This window comes from Aethina tumida, chromosome 4 (genome assembly GCF_024364675.1).
Source record: "Aethina tumida isolate Nest 87 chromosome 4, icAetTumi1.1, whole genome shotgun sequence".
Lineage (NCBI taxonomy): Eukaryota > Metazoa > Arthropoda > Insecta > Coleoptera > Nitidulidae > Aethina > Aethina tumida.
Window position 1 is genome coordinate 5,816,922 of NC_065438.1, and position 17,935 is coordinate 5,834,856.

Consider the following 17,935-nt stretch of genomic DNA (forward strand, 5'->3'; position numbering starts at 1 on the left):
GTACGTTAGAATTACTAACGACTAACCATTAGAACTACTAAGAGTTCGCATTTTGCAACTACCGTGCTTTTGACATCGCCACAACGGCTTGACAGCACTCAAAAATAAAATGCAAAATGGCCACGTCTAATGTTGATGAAAATTATTTTTCAAAAACATTAGACGAAAATAACATACAATGGGTGCCACTCAGTCTGACCCTGGTTGAATATCCAAAAGGTAAGGGTGAATCTAACGTGCACTTTCACCCCCTCATCATTGACCTGGAAACCTGTGACATTTTCCTGTTTCAGGTGATCTCATTGGCAAATTTATGGCGTTCATAAGTCTGGCCCCCTTTGGAATAGGTGCGGGTTTTGTGGCGCTAATCCTGTTCAGGAGGGATCTACATACTGTAAGTGTTGATGGGGTATGATTTGGACTGTTACTCATGGGGTTTTGTTGCAGATTACGTTTTTCATAGGTACTTTGTGCTCAGAAGTACTTAATTATTGTATAAAACACACTGTTTGCGAGGAGAGACCTTTGAGGAGGGATCACCAATATGTAGAATATGGAATGCCTTCATCACATTCTCAGTTCGTGTGGTTTTTTGCCACATATGTTATTTATTTTGTATTTATTAGGTGGGTTTTCATTTATAGTTGCTATGTATTTATTAATAATTTGATTGTTTTAAGGTTACACCACTTGAATAACAACACCATAATAGAAAATGTATCAAAGTTCTTGATAATTTCCTCGTCTGTTGTTATGGCATTGCTGGTTTCGATATCTAGAATATATTTGCACTATCATACAATTGCTCAAGTACTATGTGGGGCGCTTGTGGGGGTGCTGTTTGCAACTGTATGGTTTGCCCTCACCTATTTAGTGTTCACGCCACTTTTCCCGCAAGTGGTCACCTGGTAATGACCTTAAGCTAAACAAAACAACAATAAATTGACCTATTTATTGCAAATTTACAGGAGGATATCGGAGATCCTGTTGCTGCGCGACACGACGCTGATACCAAACGTTCTGTGGTTCGAGTACACGAACACGCGGCAGGAGGTGCGTGCCAGAAGTCGTAAACTGGTCAGTATGAAGTCACAATGACACTTGTTGGACGACGGTTTCGGGCTGCCGTTGCCGGTCGGCGCGACCCTGTTGCGGTACTGCAGGTCGGTGCTGCCCTGGCCGAGGAAACGGTAAACGAGAACCGCCATCCGTACACACACGCATCTTCACACGTTCGTTTAGTCAACCGCCGGGACAGTACAATCAATAATTGGGTTTTGGGGAAGGAAACTGCGGCTGAGGTTGTCGGTTTTTTGTTCAAAGTACACTGTACAACAAGGGGTGGATTCTGGGGTATTTTTTGACTAGTTTGCGGGATTTTTGCTATTGAAAATTCATGTAACAACCCAATTTGGTGTGTTATCTAAAGAAAAACAACAAACATGTTGAATTATATGTCAAATTACTGATATCCATTGTGGTAGTAGTACCTTTAATTTAAATAAAAATTATGTTTGTCAAAATCCCAATCTTTAACCAAATTATAGATTAAATTTCGAATTAAAAAATGTAAAATGTCTATAATCTCTAAGTGTAAATAATCTTTATTATCAAAATACTAATTATAGACTAAATTTCAAATTAAAAAATGTAGAACATCTATAATCTCTATCAAGTGAGTTTATATTTAGATACATTGCATAAACAGCATTTATGAATTTGATAATTATTTTTCTTATCAATTTTAAATATATAACATTATAAAGAAAATATATTCAAAGTAAAAGAATATACATAGATTTGTTGTACAGTGTAGTCGTCGTTGTCAACTTAGACACAGTTTCATGAGTGTGTTGATCTGAAAAAAATGGTATCTGAGAAATTGTCAATTTTTAAGAAATGGTTCGATATTTTTTCGATATTAAAATACAAATACTATGCGGTTGAGTTGTAAATATACTGCAAAAAATAATATACATATATGTTTTGTACAATATTCAATGTTGATACTGTAACCCCTTATAAGTGTATATCAAACTTAAAATTTGATCCGTATATTTTTCCTTAATGTTCAATCAATGTTGGAGATGTTAACTTAGTTCCGATTCGTGTGAAATTCTCTAAGTACACACTCACGTTAGTGGACATTATAGAAATGCCCACGATTTTATAGTATAATTTCAGTAACTCTAAAAACGTTGTAAAAACTAAACTTTATACAAATGTACACTTGTTTTTATTCTGTCCACGAATGTGAGTGCACGATAATTTTCGCCCACGTTACCACGCGGGCACAAACCAGACTGATATCAAATATTCAAGATAAGACTACAGTAGCCTCTAAAAAAAAACAAAACATGACAAGACATAAGCACTAAACGTTACACAAAAGAAAAACGATTATACAAAAACACTTTTTTGCGTAATGCCGTTTAGTTCTGCCACAAACGTAACACCAAGAGGCAAAATTAGTTAGAGTCCTTAAAATAATATCCGCACGGTGTGTAAGTCGGAACGTTCAACTTCTGAGTCCACATGGTGTCGATTGTGAAGACTATAGACGATACAGTAGCTGCTACTAACATCAACTTAGATGATATATATATATATTTTTTTCTCGTTCACCAAATTGACAATATATTAAAGCTTTAATAGTAAGTCATGAAAACCATTATTTAGTTTAGTCTCAATTTAAAAGTTACAGTTGGAACTTTTAAAATCGGGATTTTGTTTTTGAGCAGCTATGAAATTATTACTGGTTTCTTTAAATAGTGGCAGCGTATAATATTATTATTTAGTTTTACACATTTCTAATCAATATTAATTCCTAAGACAGCAATCATTAATGTACTTACTAACAGTTTGACTGATTTTTCTTGTTCTAGAAGAAATTGTATACTAGTATAGTTAATTATAATATATTTAGATCCCAAAACTCAAGCCTGCAATGAATTCCCAATTAGAAACAACTCGTTTCACAGGTCGCTTTTACATATTATTTAATTGTTAATTGATTGCATACTTGAGTTTATATTTAATGTCATAAATGTTTCCCTTAAAGTGCTTTAATTAAGTATACAAAAATTTATTATTATGAATTAATCAAATTCAATTAAACAAATGTTATTTTGTAATTCCTACGTTCTCATCAATTTTAATTGGTATTTCTGTACATTCCCGGGGAAGCCGTGAATTTGATTAATTTAAGGCTAATTGAAGTGACCAAAAATCCAACGTTTGTGCAATATATGACTTTTTTGTATAAAGCGGCGAAAATGACGGAAAAATTAGGAGAAACCCTGCTGTTAATATTTTTTAGGTAATTTTCGGGTTTGATTTTTAGATATATTAATTAATTTATTTAGGTATATGAGATTGTTATTTATAAAACGATATTCGTTTAACTTATTATAAACAATGATTTAATATTATTAACTGTATACATTGTCTTCTGATATTATTATATTTACGTAATTATTCATGGTGCAGGGTTCCAGATATGGGCTCTCCAAAATTCAAAATCAAATGAATTACGCACAATGTACAGATTATATGATTTCCATTTATACCTATTGTTTTCGTTGTTTGTATGTTTATAAACTAAGAAATATAGTTAATAATGTAAATTTTATTACCTGATTAAATTATAAATTAAACATAGCATTTGTTTTATGTATTTATATCATCGTCCTCCTCGATGTCACTAAGATTTTTCATGCTTTTAACCTTGTTGATCCTTGCATCTAATAAATATAATTATTCAATCTAATTAATGCTTAAAACAATACTTACTTCTGGCAATAGAAAGAGAACTTCTAGACTCTGGATGTGTGGCAATCTAAAACAAAAATTTACACAATACACAACAAGACAACAGTTAAAATTGTACAACGGTTTCGTGTAAAGGTTGAGCTGGTTTCAGTAAGGTGAAGTCCGCCTTTTTGCCCATCAACGCTCGGGTTATGGTTGTTGGAGACATTGTTTTGGACCTGATCTGATTAACTAAGTCTTGATCGTCGTTTAGCTCTGGGAAGAGTAGCAGTAAAGGTTGGAGCTCCCCATCGCGATCTATTGTCTGGATTTCACTTTCGTCATCGCCAATCGTCCCTGAAATATTCACACTTCTAGAAGAAACAAACGGTAAACTACTCCCATGGTGGGACATGACACCGGACGTACCTCCACGTCTTTTTTCCGTTTTGTATAACTTTATTCCGGCCCATTTCGAGTCTCTGGCGGCTAGTTGTTTGCTGTGTTGGCTCTCCTAAATGTTATAAAATAGCTTATGATTTTAATTATTTCAGATTTACTGACTTGGAGTCCTGAGGTGCCTTGTTCACTTTCTGCATTGTTGGTTTTGTCCATATATTAAAATAAATTCGTTTCCATTTTACTGAAAATTTAACCTACTTTCTATCCTTGCTTGTCAGTGTCAAACTTATTAAAACAACCGTTTAAAATGTACAATATTTTATTTAGTAATAACATTCAACAAGAGCTTGACTAACAATTTAATAAACAACTACACTAATAACACATTTGAAGGGATAAATATTAGGTATTGATTCTCTTAAAGCCTGATAATAGACGAATTTTCAATTGCACCAAATTATTGACTAAGATTATTGCATTCAATATGAGTAATGCACGAAATTTCATATCAATATCCAATAGACATTTAATTTGAGTATGTAAAACTATAACTAAAGCAGTACAATATTAAACCTATAACTAAATCAATGTCTTTTTATAAGGAATGACAATATTTAAATAATTAATAATTTGAGATAAAAAAATAAATATTCTAATTTAATATATTTTGGTAACAATAATTCAACGTAAAACGTATTTTAAAGATACAACAGGAGGAATGACACTTTTCGTTTTGACCTTTCCGACAACACAATAAAACCACGGTGAATTAAGAAATGGTTTCCAGAAAGGCTTTAGGCACTCTGCCCTTTTCATTCCCTCTAATGCCCAATAAATAATCCTCGTCGTTGATTTCTCTCACCAGTATTACCTTGAAAACAACACAAACTGTAAAGAACTCATTATAAAAAATAATAAAAAACTATATTATTATTATTATTTTAGTTTACCTCGTTTGCGCTTAAGTTGAGCTCAGTCGAATCCTTGGCCTCGTAATCATAAAGTACTCTCGCTCTGTTCGTATCGATTTGATTTTCCGGCGACGAGTCTTCGCTGTGTATTGAGTTTTGTTGGGTGTTTGGAATGCCGGACAGGCTAGAGTGTAGAAAACCAAAAAATAAACGTTTTTACTAACCGAAATTAATTATGTGCAACATACAAAAAGCAAGCTTGGATATGTATTTTTCTGAATATTACCGATATGTTTGCTAATATTCTATATTGACTAAATCTCAACCCTTAATATTGGTGTTACATTTTCCTAGATTACTTGTTTTGTTCATTATTTAACTCACTTTATTTTCACAAATATGAGGAATGAGTGAGTGAACTAAATTAAATTATATTACGTTAATGACGGATATTAAAAAGGCACAGCTCACAATGAACATACCTAAACTACACTACAACGCCAATTCTACAAGGGAGAATTTGGAAATATTGTCAACATGAGGAATTATTAAATATTACACATTCAAAAACAAAGTACATTTAGAGTCATAAATGTTAGGAAGATACTGTTAGAAGTTTAAGGGAAGCGTAAGTTGTGTTCAACTGGAGTTATGCATACGTTTTTAAATATTATCATTAGTGGTGTGTTTATATTTGACATTAATTAATTACTTTGATTGTTAATTGTGTATTAAAATAAAAAGCTGGGAGATCCGACCACCAAAACTGAACTTATTTGAGCCTAATTCGTTCCATTATCTAAAGTATTTAATAGTTAATTTTGGTGCTTGGATTCAGTTTTTGGGGGTGTGTTTAAAGTACAGAGTAGTTAGTGTCGTCGCCTGTTATCGAGACGGGGACAAAAGTCGATGGAGAGTTGGAAGAAACGTTAGTATTGTTAGTGATCGGCTCTAGATCTTCGCTGTTAAGTCGTAAAACCGGCCCAGGTTTTGTGGAGCTGAAACATTCACATGCTCAAGCTCACAACATGAAAAATTATTTAATTATGTAACTATTAATGATAAAACCTACAAAATTCCAATAAAGCAATAGATATTAATCAGACACAAACAATTTGATAAGCAACTCACCTGGCTAGTTCCCTTTGCAGTTCAGTCATGATTGTTGTACACTGGGAGTAAAATCTGGCCTGGGTCTCGACGAAATCGTGCAAACACCTTAAATGTTGGGCGTGTGAGCTGGAGACTCCTTCCAACAGCAATTTTGTAATCTCTGTTTGTCTATCAAATTCTGATTGGGCAATCCTCAAGTCTCTTTCAGCCTATAAATATGACAGTCTTACTTGATTTAATATTTAAAATATAAGTTTTGTGTGGCATTTTTTAAAAATACTACTGTATGAAAATAAAACTGAAGTGTGTGTCATGTTGTACTGTCACAAACCTGCTCTAGAAGTACTTCAGGAGATACTCCATCCTTCTGTACGCATGAAATATTTTATATTGAATAAAGATCTAAGCATTTATCTACAATCTATTTATTTTCATGCAGTAACTTTGCTACACTTACTGATAAAAATGTAGAACTTACCGCTTGTTGCCCCAACATGCCCCTAGCTTTCCTCACCCTATTCTTGCATGAATCCAGATCCAATCTAAACAAAAACAATCAGTTGCTGTGGCATAAACTGAAGTATTATCATTAACCTTTTGATTTCCAACAGATTTTTCTCTTTGAGTATTGTCTTCATTTCAGTATCCAAAAATTTTCTGAGAGGCTGTGTGAAACACATCCCAGCTGATCCAATAAAATCCCTCTCATTCTGCCCAAGTTTTTGTTCCCATTGCCCTACTTTGATCAAGGCACTACCATAGGCAGTGCCAGGGCCATAAACACTTCCCGCCTCTATCATATCCAAACCCAAGTACTCCAGGTTGCTCAGCCTGGAAGGCCTCTTTTTCTCGATCTTTTCATAAATATAATCCTCGATGCGGTTCCCGGGATTGGGAATGAGCACCGCCTCGGCATTTCGCACGATCTTTTCAGTGAAATTCTTCGTGTTCTCCGCCCTGTCCCACAGGTTCTCGAAGTGGGCGTCCAGTTCCGTTTTCTCCGACGTCCCCAGCTTCTCTTCCGTGTACTACAATTAATCATCGCGTTTATTAGTCATTGTTTTTCTGGGTGTTTTATCGCGACTAAAGTCGAATTGTACGGACCTGCACCACCCTGCTTATCGCGGCTCCCGCATCCTTAACGATCTTCTTCACGTTGAAATCCATGTTCACTTTATGATTCAATAAATAATGGGCAAATGCAGCATTTGTGGTATTTATCGAAGGTTATTTGTATCGATTTTGTTTTGACGTCTGCTGTCAAATTTAAACTGCTGTGCGAGTCGCACAGTGCGACTTAGAACTACTGATACCCTATCGACAACAAATTTTGAGATTATTTAATGTAAGTTTGCAAAACAATAATCAACCTAATTAGTCATTTTAAGTTAAACGGCTTTTATTTTTTTTTAATCAGATTAAACTGAGCAACGTATGCAACCATGATTGCAGGGACATCATATGATTAAAGCAATTAATTATATGCAACAAACATGGGTGAACAATCTGTATTTCCCAAAGAAAACAACGTAGAAGACGGCAATAACGAAGAAATGGAAACAGAATCGGACAATGAAATAGACACAGATGACCTCTCCCCTGAAGGTAAGTCTGGGGTTCCATTAATAACAATGCTAATGCCTAATTTTAGAATTCGAAAGACTGGACAGCACCATGGACGAGTTAAACACCGTTCTGGACGCACTGGAACAGAAAAACGATGATATACACGCCCAGCTATTGAAGCTGTTGCAGGACAACAGAGAGATTCGACTGCAGCTTCATAATAAGAATGTTCAGGAGTTGCAGCAAAATGAAGGGCACGAGCAAAAATAACCATTCCAATATGTGTAAATAAAGTATTAGAAAAATATGTACAAAGTATTTATTTTGTGCTAATATAGAATAGGCACTCATATACATTTATACTATTGATGTGAACAGGTAAATTGAATTATTAGTCATTGTATTATTATTTGAGCACCATATTTGGCACATTACTATTAACAGAACTAATGTTTTCATTTGTGTAAACTTCTTAAAATAACCAGATTAATTGATTTATGATAATTCCATCTCAATAATAAAATGTAATCTTTTCTAAACTTATCTCATTATTTTTATTAGATTATTAAATGATGTTTATCTTTGTAAACAAAAACCTTCAATATTGTTAAAGTATTAAACATATTGTATTATTGTTTGAATCCATATATTTATTTATTATTCTGATTGTTAAAAATGTGCAAATAAACTTTATTCAGTGATAAATGTGTGTATTTTTCTAAATAATGTTAAGTATTTTAGCCATAACTTTTATTACATGTGAAATGAATGATGAATAATATTAATTTATTATTGTTGCATTATTACAGTATTACATACTATATAATTATTCTATAAAATGTTTCATATATTTTTCAGAATTGAGTTGGACTTAAATTTAGTAACTATAATATTTAAAGGAATTTTTAATAATAAATTTAATTAATTTAATAAGCACTCGTATCCATTTAGGTAGTACAGTTCATATTTTTAATATATTTCAATAAATTGCCATAATTATATACTGTATATAAACTAAATATCATTCATGTCATGACATTAATAAATAAATTGAAATTGAGAGAGAGACTTATAATAATACTTTATTAATAAAGTAAATTAACAATACTGATAACAATATGTACAATTCCTTTTACATAGCTTGTTCCTCAATTTCTAGTAACAGATCTTTAAATTTCTCTGCATCAAAATCCTCAACTATGACAACATTATGAGGGTGCTCGTTCAGGTGGTCCAGCAGCAGTTGCCCCCTGGTAAGTTCCCCACGGAGTTCCACCACCGCATTGTGGGAACTCCGTTTCGTAATGTACTTTTCGGGATTTAAAAAAACGAAGGCCGCGAACGAGTCGCACGGGTACCAGTATTTACAGTCCGAGGGACCATAAGCAGCCTTATCAGCACGCGTCAACAGCTCCAAGGCTGGCGATTTAATACCTAGGTTTGCGTAACGCCAATCCTGAAAATATTTGTTCATCATAAATTCATTAAAAAAATGGGTCAACTGACAAAGTCGATGGTTGGAATCAGCGTCGTTTCCCATGGGATTATGTGAATGGGGCAGGTCATGCACTCTAGAACGATGTGGACTGCCTCTGGGTCGTAGTAGAAGTTGAACTCTGCCACTCTTGTTGTGTTCCCAACAGCTAAAATTATCAGCAATGCGATATTAGTTAATAAAACTAAAGATGCACTTTTATACCTTTGTAACTTCCTCCCATTAGCCAAAGATCTTTGATGTTGGAAACAATATCAGGGAATAATTTTATAGCCAAGGCAAGGTTGGTTAAAGGTCCCAAGCAAATTAAACTAATTTCTCCAGGATTTGCTCCTAACAGGTCTCTTAAAGCAACAGGAGCAAGTGTTTCTTTAACGATGCTGATGTCTGGTTCCTTCTCGTGTTCCAAGTCTCCAAAACCATCCTTCCCATGAAACATAGACAAAGACTTTTTGTGTAGAATTAATGGTTGTTCCACTCCTTTATAAACTGGTACCTGGCAAATTGAACAATATAAAAAGTATTTAAATACATTAAATTATAAATATAATACAACAAAAACTTTTAAGTCAGCAAGTAAAGTATGTCTTACATCAGTGCGTCCGATAGTTTCCAACAACCTGACGACATTTTTCGTTACATTGTCTATAGAAGTGTTCCCGTTGGCGCAACATATCGCCTCCACTTTGACCAGTCCCGACTTTTCAGCGTGAAATAAAATCAACAACGCCAAATAATCGTCGGTGCCCACATCGACGTCCACAATCACACGTTTTGCGCACATCCTACTTAACTTAAGTTTCGAGTATTCTTAAGGTTGTTACCATACAAATGAGTCTAATGTGTATTATTCAAATAAATATTACAAAGCGATTTCTTATCTGTGATTTTACGAGTTTTAATTTGAACAATTTAGTTTCCTTATCGTATAAATTAAATTGATGCAATTAAAATTAATAGTTGTTGTTGCACTAATCATAATTAAAGGAAACAGTCCTAAAATTAAATAAAACGCTCTAAAAACTAATCGTAGTTTATTTATAACATAAATAAAACAAGTATACGCCCATATTTTAAATATAAACAAAAAATTGCTTAAGTATTGATCGCCGGTAATTTAGGTTGCATACATACCGGCTCAGTTCAAAATGTCATTCTCTTGTCAAAATACATTCGCGAATATTAAACAATGCACAAAATCTCCCGATTCGTTACATGATAGTGATTTTTAATGTATTTCTTGTGGTGTTCGCTGTTATTTTTTTAGCCGTCTCGTACGTTGTTTATTCTATCTGTTTTGTGTTGTACTATCAGCTTGAGAGTATTGCGATGGAACCTGATGAGGCGAAATATTTGCGGACGTGAGTAATTTATCAATTTGCCGCTTTTATTTGTTAATTTAAGGGCCAATTTTTTATTTTTCCTTTATTGAGTGCTATTTGGTTTCTTGCAGACGCCTGACAATCATATTATACGTGTATTTACTCAGTTTTATTAAACAGGTGTGTTGAGTATTATTTTCCTTTTTTGATTTTTAATTTTTTTAATTGGACCTGTTACTAATTTAGCAATTTGTAGTGGATTATTACGTCCTAATAATTATTAATTTTTCTGTTGACATTGACTGTTACTATAGCAACATAGATGGTTTTGTACAAGAATAATTTTTGTGGCATTGATGAAGTTTATTCATTATTTGTATGTAGTTTTGCTGAATGGGTAATGGATTAAATTTAGATATACACCTACTAACAAGCTTTTTAAAAAACTGTGATGTAAATCTACTTCCTGGCATTAAGTCAAAAAATTTACAATACATTTTATTTTTTGGACGAGCGTTTAAATTTATGAGGGATTCCTTATTAATAAAATAATATGTTATATATAGTTGTCATTTATTATATTAAAATAAAATTTCTAATAAATTAAAGTCACATTAATTAATCAATTTTAGTCAATAGTGGCCACTTAATTGGAAGTTTACACTTCCTATATTTTTAAAGGGCTCTTAATGTCCAATTAGATATGTAAAACAAGTACAAAAATAGTTGAAATCATGTATTTCCTTAAGGATTTTACGTAATAATAATTTACAGATGTGAATCATTAATTAAATACGTTTTGATGTATTTTTTTAAGATAAGAACATTAAATATCTTAAATATATATTTGCATACATAATTTTAATTTGTGTTAAAATGACAAAATATTAAATTTATTAAATTTTTTTAAACCCTAATTCTTAGAGACATAATATTGTAATACAAAAGTACACAACTAAACATTATGGGTACTGATTGGCACCCAATTCAAGTAGTACAACTCATATTTTTAAAATACAGTCGTGGTCAGAGAAATAACACACATTAACACATATTTCTAATTAAATATGATCAAAGTATTTTATATTTTATTTAAAATAATTACTCTATTATCTGAAATACCACGTTTTTGGAAAATATATATTTGTTAAATAATTTATAAGTTTTTAATGATATCAACAATATTTAGATCTTAATGTATCATATTTATTATTCTCTGAAGAGTAATATATTATAACATAATATAAACCCAAGAATATATTCTAAATGTTAAGAGCATTGTTAAATACATATACAAAACGTAAATAAATTTGAATATGATATTTATTTGGCCAACCAAATCAGACTGATATATGTGTGCAACAAAAGTATGGAATATTAAAATATATTTTTTACTTGGACTAAACTTGGATTAAATCCTTTTATGAAATATCTTTTGATTTTAAATTTGTGTGCTATTTCTCTGACCACGACTGTATTTTAAAAAGTGTTTATAATTATGGCATGTATAAATAATATACATATTTATATATTATACTGTAGTATCTCCTAATTTTAATTTTCATTTCTTTATTTTATAAATATTAAATCCTCAGTTATGCATAGGAAGGATACTCTTACAGCGTCCTAAAAGATTTTTTTGAAACAAGTTTAATATTAAAAGAAGAGGTGAATTAATTTATATCCTTAATGATTAAAAAGTTCACACTAAAAAGTATTTAAATATTTTAATTTTATCTGAATATCCTCAACCTCACAATTTCCCAATCATAATTTAAAAATAGTTTTATTGTAATTAAATAAATATTTACTAGATAGATAAGAAATATATATTTTTTCTGATTCAAATTCGAAGTACTCATTCCTATAATTAAGAATGATGTTATAAATATTATAGTAGTAACATGAAAGCGACGAGATTAATTGAAAATCCGTTTCGTTAACACATGTGTTTATTTAATTATACATAGAAAGGACATTCACTTAAAAAATATTGCATAATTCCCTTGTTTAAATAATTGACTACACTAAATTTTATATTTACACTCCACAAACACATTATATAATTAAGAAATTTAATGTTTACAGCAAATAATATTTATACAGTTGTTACATCAATATTTAAACTTTGGTTTACAATATTATTTTAGATATAAATTAAATTATGCCAATTTCTACAGCTTAATTTAAGTAGACTAATATATTTAATATGTTTATTATTAAACCAATAAAATACACAAAGATTAAAATACTTACAACATTTTAATAAGTAATAATTAATAAAACCAAGTAGATAATATAGTTAGTTTTATGAAGGGTGAAAACAATTTATCAAATCTTTTTTGAAACGATTGCAGCGAAAGGAAACCGGGCTCAATCGACGTCCATCCAAGTCTAGAAGCTATAGTTTTGAACTACGAGATTGATGTGCAAATTCTCGGCAACAAAGACACGAGTATATACGGAGAAAAACAGGCAAGTATCTCACAATCACACCTTTATGACTGTATCAATGTGTCCGATTTGAAATTCGCAGAGCCTTAAGAAAATAATCGAATTGCCGATGCTGAACAGCAGGACCGATTGCCATGCCTTAGCCAAAGAAGTAGTGAACCAGTGCGATTTGATACACCACTCGCGTTTAGCCGAGGTCGAACAGATCATTTATTATTTGAAGAAGCGGAAGCTGCACGGCGGACTAAAAACAGGTAAATTAAATTGTCAACGATCACCCCATTTTGATTAAGTCATTGCGGATCATTGTAAGAGTGCACCATCCTCAAAATTGTCTCCCGACCTAAGCCGGGTTTTAATGATTAATTTTTCAGAGGTGGTCACCCCCAAAAGTGGAAAAATAACGCCTCGAAGTGCCCACAAACCTCCCAAAATTCCAGGTTTGATTTTGTCCGTGTCTTTTTTATGTATCATAACGTCTGTACATAAAACACAATAAGTTCAGTGTCTGTTTTATCACTGCTTACAATCATTTAATTGTTATTGTCCTTAATAATTATTATACTGTAAAATTGGGATGGAACTAACTGGCTTTAACGAGTTATTAACATTAAATTATCATACAATTTAAATTGACAAAAGTACTTTTTCAGAAGTGTCGCATTCGAAGACAGAAGTAGTTGATAAAAATGGTAACATAGCCAAAGCTTCAAAAATACCAGGTATATCAGTCTAATAATTTTATGTAAATGTTTATTAACAAAATACAATATATATGTTAAGTTTATTAACTCAAAAAAAAATAATGTGGAGTAAAGAAGGGACAATTTAAGTTGGTTAATTTTACAGAATTGATTCGTAACCGAAAAGAGGTGCTGGATAAAAATGGTAACATAACAAAGCCCTCGAGAATTCCAGGTGCGGTTCAGAGTGTTTGTGCCGTTTTTATTTTAGTTCATTTCTAACTATTGTTACCGATTTTTTACTAACAGGAGACGATGATGTATAACGTTATATTTATACGAATCCTGCAATTTTTCAGTTCTCTGTTTGGAAAAGACGACGATTCTCGATCGTATCAGAAAGAGGATATTTGCCAGAGTTCCAGGTTTGATTCTTACAATTAGAAGAGTTCCAGAAAGCTTTATTGTGTGTCTTATTGTCACATTTCCACAAAAATATTACGTTTAACTCATCCATTTTGTGTACACCTAACCGAAAAGATATACTGAAGCTATTCTAACAGTTCTGGAAACTTTATCATGGGCAAATTATAACAACACGTGCTTTGACTATATGTACAACAAAAAATGGTTACCAAGCTTGACTTGTGACGTTTTGTTTCAGAGATTGACACGAACGAAAAAACCCAATTCAACCCATCCGAAGCTAACTACAATAATCTGTCCAACTACATAGACTTGCTCTATGAAGGTATGGACGAGAAAGTCAAAGGGGCGCATCTCATCCAGTTTTTGGCCAGGGACCCAGAAAATTTAGAAGCTTTGGCTAAATACGGTTGGCTTAAAAACTAACCAATACCCTCAGATTAACATATTATTTTTGCAGAAACCTTAATAAGTGCTTTGGGTCGAACTTTGCGTGAGGACTGGAAGAGAAGTATCGCTTTGAGTACGCACTTGGTGTTCACGTTCTTCTGTTTTTCTATGTATCCGAGGTTTCATGACGTCATATTGAAATGTAAGGTAATTACACAGTTTTGAATGCACAATAAATCTTCCGGTCACTTAACTGAGTATTATCAGGTCGGCTCAATATGCATGGACATAATCGACTTCGAGCTGCGACGTTACGACCGATGGAAAGCCGAACTGGAGGGCTCCCAAATCCCGAACGACGTTCCGATCATTTCGAGGCCCTGCCCGAGTAGCGCCAGCATGTCGGAGATTCCCCGCAGTCGCATACCGGAAAAGGTGCGACCAAAGTCCGGTAACTTCACCGATACCAACATGAAGGCGGTGATGGAGGGCAGCATTTATGACGACCTGACCAATTCCACCGACAGTTTAGATGACAAGAAACTGACGACGGAACAACGTACGAAACGCTTTCGCACGTTGGTCAAGAAGCAGGAGCATCTGCTCAGGGTTGCGTTCTATTTGTTGCTCAACATTGCCGAGGACGAGTCCGTTGAAGAGAAGATGTCCAAGAGGAACATTGTCGGTTTGCTAGTCAAAGCTTTGGAGAGGTCCAACGAGGATCTGCTCATTCTAGTCGTTACATTCCTGAAGAAATTGTCGATAATGCAATGCAACAAGGACGCCATGGCTAATCTTAATATAGTTGATAAGTTACCGAAAAATTTGGACTCCAACAATCCGGATCTGGTGCATCTGACAGTCAAGCTACTGTTCAATTTGTCCTTCGACTACAAATTGAGGTTGAAGGTTGCTAAGGCTGGACTTTTGCCCAAAATTATTGGACTCTTAAGTAAGTACCCTACAGGGTGTGTACTAGTTTATAATAATGTAATGTTTTAGGTGATGAAAAACACCAGGAAGCCGTCCTGAAACTGTTGTATCACTTGAGTTACGACGACGAGATAAAACCGCACTTCTTGGACTGCGTCGGCCTGGTAACTTAACTTGAATGAAAGGGCTTGTAAGTTATTCTAGTGTGAATGTTGTAGATTACGGACATGTTGCTCTTAAACTCCGGCAGCGACAACGACAAAATTATGGTGGCTCTTTTAATAAACCTGGCGATTAATCCGACTTGCGCCCAGCAAATGATCAAGAAAAACCGCCTGCAATCTTTGATGATGAGGGCCTTCACCTATCAGGATCCAATGCTGATGAAAATGTTGCACAACGTCTCCGAACACAGCAACTGCTCACCCTCATTCATAGTAACTACATTTAACACCTCTTTAAACTAAATAAAGTAACCGGATAATTCTTTAGGAGTTCGTCGGTGACATAGCGAAAGCTGTGGTCGACTCCAAAGAGGAGGACTTTGTGCGCGAGTGCATCGGCATTCTGAGCAACCTACACCTGCCCGACTTGGACTGGGCCGAGATATTCCGCCACTTCGACATGATCAAGTGGATCAAGAACGTGATCCGCAGCAACAACGCGGATCCGGAGCTGGTGTTGCAGGTGGTCGTGCTGCTGGGCACCGCCGCTTCCGACGAGGGGTGCGCCAAACTGCTCTGCCAAACCGACATCATGACCTGTCTCATCGAACTGCTGAAAACCCATCAGGAGGACGACGAGATCGTTTTGCAAATTGTTTACGTGTTCCTCGTCAACTTGTCCCACGACGAGAACATTGACTATTTAGTTGAACAGACGGGTAAACTTAATTTAATCACAACCAATTTAATTTAATTGACGTTTTGTTGTTTAATGTAGAAGCACCGGCTTACTTGATAGACCTGTTGCAAGACAACAACAAGTCGATCAGGAAGATATGCAACACGTGCCTGAACATCATCTCGAATCACAGCACCACGTGGTCGGATCGAATCAGGATCGAAAAATTCCGAAATCACAACTCGCAATGGCTGCAAATGGTGGACAATCAACAACTTGATCCAGATGAAGAGGAAGAAGATGGGGAGTTGCCTCCTTATCTCAACACTGAGTATTTGAGTACTGCTGTAGTCCCTCCTTTAAATGGTAGGTTTAACACCTTTCTATTTCAAGTACTTTTCAGAAAATTGATTTTGGCACATTTATCAAACTTGTGTTCAAAGATTTGTGAATAAATTTTTTATAAAATAACAATTAGAGAGGATGTTTATGATTATTATTGTTGTGATGTCTTCATTGAATATTATCAGAGTATCTTCTTATAGAATCGACAGTTCAAACTGCTGCTGAAATGATCCGCGGATTGGTAGTTTCTGCTGGTAAGAAATGGGCTTGGCTTTTCGTCTTTGTTCATTTTGAGAGCTAAATCCGATTGTTCTAATCTCGCTTCCCCTGTACAGTTACTAACAGTTTTGTTTCGTTTGAATTTCGTATTTATTCGATTTATTTTTATATAGGAGTAACTGAAATGAATACAAGTGGTTCGTCACGTCCTGCTGTTTCTTATGGTAAGAGGCAACGTGGTTAATTTTTCTTCAAAGGTTTCGTTTAGAACGTGAAATAATCTTTTAATTTCTTAGGGTTAACTGTGTCAGATGAAGACGATTCTTGGTCAGTATGTTCTGATGGTAAGACAATTTTCTTGGGGCCTCGATTCAGAGTGTTTCTCTGCGCTTTCTCAGTTGATGACTAACAGTTTTTTATCGATTTATCGTTGTTATTAATCCTCATTGTGTAATCATTTGATGTACATGTTCATTCAAAACAATCACAGCTATGTATTTATTTGATTTCCTTTTATTTTTTAGATAATATTTCCAATAATGATGGATCCCATGAGTCAGAAATTATTTCAGAAAGAGAATTAGATTATGACTATTTTGATACAAATAATATTGATAATAATCTCGATAACGAGTAAGTATAATAATCAAAATTAATCACTTATAGATATCTGATTATAATTTTTCTGTTGCAGTATTATACAAGATTTTGAAATTGAGGCAATGTAATTCGTTATCCAAGCTTAAGAAATGGCACAACTATAGGATATATTTAGGCTTTATTTTAAGAATTTTGAAGCATATTCTAGTCAATATTACATACCATTTGTAGTGATTAAATAATTTAAAAGTATAAAATGCTCTGATTGATCTCTTTTAGAGTGTAATAGTTTATATTATTTATTTGATATTGTAAGAAGTTTTTTGTATTTTTCCTGTTATGGCCAGTTAATTAATTATTTTTTCATTTTTTTTTATTTTTACACGTTTTTAATTGTACATTGTTTATGTTTATGCTATATTTTTTAATAAAGAGCATTTACAAACTTATGTATGCCTATTGAAATTTAATTACTAAATATTA

The 17,935-nt window shown here is 33.5% G+C and overlaps 6 protein-coding genes across 24 annotated transcripts; 3 read left to right on the top strand and 3 right to left on the bottom strand.

Annotated features, from left to right (window-relative positions):
- Positions 1-57: 57 nt before the first annotated feature.
- On the top strand, positions 58-3,661 carry LOC109600101 (dolichyldiphosphatase 1-like). The gene is made up of 5 exons (XM_020016178.2): positions 58-219; positions 294-394; positions 448-626; positions 681-908; positions 969-3,661. The coding sequence occupies exons 1-5, from the start codon at positions 117-119 to the stop codon at positions 1,096-1,098; spliced, it is 741 nt and encodes a 246-aa protein (XP_019871737.2). The 5' UTR covers positions 58-116; the 3' UTR covers positions 1,099-3,661.
- On the bottom strand, positions 1,759-4,442 carry LOC109600113 (uncharacterized). 6 transcript variants are annotated; one of them, XM_049966853.1, is made up of 6 exons: positions 4,315-4,432; positions 4,180-4,264; positions 3,890-4,107; positions 3,793-3,838; positions 3,636-3,743; positions 1,759-1,858 (listed from the first exon to the last, which is right to left on the bottom strand). In XM_049966853.1, the coding sequence occupies exons 1-5, from the start codon at positions 4,363-4,365 to the stop codon at positions 3,670-3,672; spliced, it is 474 nt and encodes a 157-aa protein (XP_049822810.1). In that variant the 5' UTR covers positions 4,366-4,432; the 3' UTR covers positions 1,759-1,858; positions 3,636-3,669. The 6 variants fall into 6 exon arrangements, with proteins under 6 accessions (XP_049822810.1, XP_019871754.1, XP_019871753.1 ...); XM_020016195.2 differs by lacking the exon at positions 1,759-1,858 and having other exon boundaries at positions 3,609-3,743; positions 3,890-4,124; positions 4,315-4,442; XM_020016194.2 differs by lacking the exon at positions 1,759-1,858 and having other exon boundaries at positions 3,609-3,736; positions 3,893-4,107.
- Positions 4,443-4,453: 11 nt separating this feature from the next.
- Positions 4,454-7,422, bottom strand: LOC109600112 (endophilin-B1). Of its 4 annotated transcripts, none has more exons than XM_020016190.2 (7): positions 7,281-7,422; positions 6,771-7,204; positions 6,655-6,718; positions 6,508-6,543; positions 6,195-6,385; positions 5,103-5,247; positions 4,454-5,023 (listed from the first exon to the last, which is right to left on the bottom strand). In XM_020016190.2, exons 1-7 carry the CDS (start codon positions 7,341-7,343, stop codon positions 4,922-4,924), a joined length of 1,035 nt encoding a protein of 344 aa, XP_019871749.2. In that variant the 5' UTR covers positions 7,344-7,422; the 3' UTR covers positions 4,454-4,921. The 4 variants fall into 4 exon arrangements, with proteins under 4 accessions (XP_019871749.2, XP_049822807.1, XP_049822808.1 ...); XM_049966851.1 differs by having other exon boundaries at positions 4,901-5,040; XM_049966850.1 differs by lacking the exon at positions 6,508-6,543.
- On the top strand, positions 7,389-8,049 carry LOC109600114 (UPF0184 protein AAEL002161). 2 transcript variants are annotated; one of them, XM_020016196.2, is made up of 3 exons: positions 7,389-7,521; positions 7,594-7,781; positions 7,828-8,049. In XM_020016196.2, exons 2-3 carry the CDS (start codon positions 7,670-7,672, stop codon positions 8,010-8,012), a joined length of 297 nt encoding a protein of 98 aa, XP_019871755.1. In that variant the 5' UTR covers positions 7,389-7,521; positions 7,594-7,669; the 3' UTR covers positions 8,013-8,049. The 2 variants fall into 2 exon arrangements, with proteins under 2 accessions (XP_019871755.1, XP_019871756.1); XM_020016197.2 differs by having other exon boundaries at positions 7,442-7,521; positions 7,629-7,781.
- A 761-nt stretch (positions 8,050-8,810) lies between these two features.
- Positions 8,811-10,501, bottom strand: LOC109600109 (inosine-uridine preferring nucleoside hydrolase). Its single transcript, XM_020016185.2, has 5 exons — positions 10,372-10,501; positions 9,830-10,233; positions 9,442-9,733; positions 9,249-9,385; positions 8,811-9,198 (listed from the first exon to the last, which is right to left on the bottom strand). Exons 2-5 carry the CDS (start codon positions 10,019-10,021, stop codon positions 8,875-8,877), a joined length of 945 nt encoding a protein of 314 aa, XP_019871744.1. The 5' UTR covers positions 10,022-10,233; positions 10,372-10,501; the 3' UTR covers positions 8,811-8,874.
- On the top strand, positions 10,453-17,901 carry LOC109606361 (kinesin-associated protein 3). Of its 10 annotated transcripts, XM_049966028.1 has the most exons (19): positions 10,453-10,598; positions 12,917-13,034; positions 13,096-13,267; positions 13,388-13,453; positions 13,667-13,735; positions 13,863-13,931; positions 14,056-14,121; positions 14,361-14,531; positions 14,583-14,719; positions 14,780-15,464; positions 15,515-15,609; positions 15,664-15,882; positions 15,938-16,328; positions 16,388-16,654; positions 16,834-16,887; positions 17,026-17,076; positions 17,149-17,196; positions 17,377-17,485; positions 17,547-17,901. In XM_049966028.1, exons 1-19 carry the CDS (start codon positions 10,453-10,455, stop codon positions 17,578-17,580), a joined length of 2,967 nt encoding a protein of 988 aa, XP_049821985.1. In that variant the 3' UTR covers positions 17,581-17,901. The 10 variants fall into 10 exon arrangements, with proteins under 10 accessions (XP_049821985.1, XP_049821987.1, XP_049821986.1 ...); XM_049966030.1 differs by lacking the exon at positions 13,863-13,931; XM_049966029.1 differs by lacking the exon at positions 13,388-13,453.
- The last annotated feature ends 34 nt before the right edge of the window (positions 17,902-17,935 follow it).

Excerpts from the sequence above, each read along its gene's own strand:
- LOC109600109 (XM_020016185.2), bottom strand. The coding sequence starts at position 10,021 with ATGTGCGCAAAACGTGTGATTGTGGACGTCGATGTGGGCACCGACGAT. Across the intron at positions 9,386-9,441 it reads AATGGGAGGAAGTTACAAAG|CTGTTGGGAACACAACAAGA; the intron begins GTATAAAAGTGC and ends TGATAATTTTAG. Across the intron at positions 9,199-9,248 it reads TGATTCCAACCATCGACTTT|GATTGGCGTTACGCAAACCT; the intron begins GTCAGTTGACCC and ends AAATATTTTCAG.
- LOC109600101 (XM_020016178.2), top strand. The coding sequence starts at position 117 with ATGGCCACGTCTAATGTTGATGAAAATTATTTTTCAAAAACATTAGAC. Across the intron at positions 395-447 it reads TCAGGAGGGATCTACATACT|ATTACGTTTTTCATAGGTAC; the intron begins GTAAGTGTTGAT and ends GTTTTGTTGCAG. Across the intron at positions 627-680 it reads ATTTATTTTGTATTTATTAG|GTTACACCACTTGAATAACA; the intron begins GTGGGTTTTCAT and ends GATTGTTTTAAG.
- LOC109600113 (XM_049966853.1), bottom strand. The coding sequence starts at position 4,365 with ATGGACAAAACCAACAATGCAGAAAGTGAACAAGGCACCTCAGGACTC. Across the intron at positions 3,839-3,889 it reads AACCTTTACACGAAACCGTT|ATTGCCACACATCCAGAGTC; the intron begins GTACAATTTTAA and ends TTTTTGTTTTAG. Across the intron at positions 3,744-3,792 it reads TTCTCTTTCTATTGCCAGAA|ATGCAAGGATCAACAAGGTT; the intron begins GTAAGTATTGTT and ends TATATTTATTAG.
- LOC109600112 (XM_020016190.2), bottom strand. The coding sequence starts at position 7,343 with ATGGATTTCAACGTGAAGAAGATCGTTAAGGATGCGGGAGCCGCGATA. Across the intron at positions 6,386-6,507 it reads CTGAAGTACTTCTAGAGCAG|GCTGAAAGAGACTTGAGGAT; the intron begins GTTTGTGACAGT and ends TCATATTTATAG. Across the intron at positions 5,024-5,102 it reads TCAACTTAAGCGCAAACGAG|GTAATACTGGTGAGAGAAAT; the intron begins GTAAACTAAAAT and ends GTTGTTTTCAAG.
- LOC109606361 (XM_049966028.1), top strand. The coding sequence starts at position 10,453 with ATGATAGTGATTTTTAATGTATTTCTTGTGGTGTTCGCTGTTATTTTT. Across the intron at positions 14,532-14,582 it reads AGAAGCTTTGGCTAAATACG|AAACCTTAATAAGTGCTTTG; the intron begins GTTGGCTTAAAA and ends TTATTTTTGCAG. Across the intron at positions 16,888-17,025 it reads CGGATTGGTAGTTTCTGCTG|GAGTAACTGAAATGAATACA; the intron begins GTAAGAAATGGG and ends ATTTTTATATAG.
- LOC109600114 (XM_020016196.2), top strand. The coding sequence starts at position 7,670 with ATGGGTGAACAATCTGTATTTCCCAAAGAAAACAACGTAGAAGACGGC. Across the intron at positions 7,782-7,827 it reads AGATGACCTCTCCCCTGAAG|AATTCGAAAGACTGGACAGC; the intron begins GTAAGTCTGGGG and ends GCCTAATTTTAG.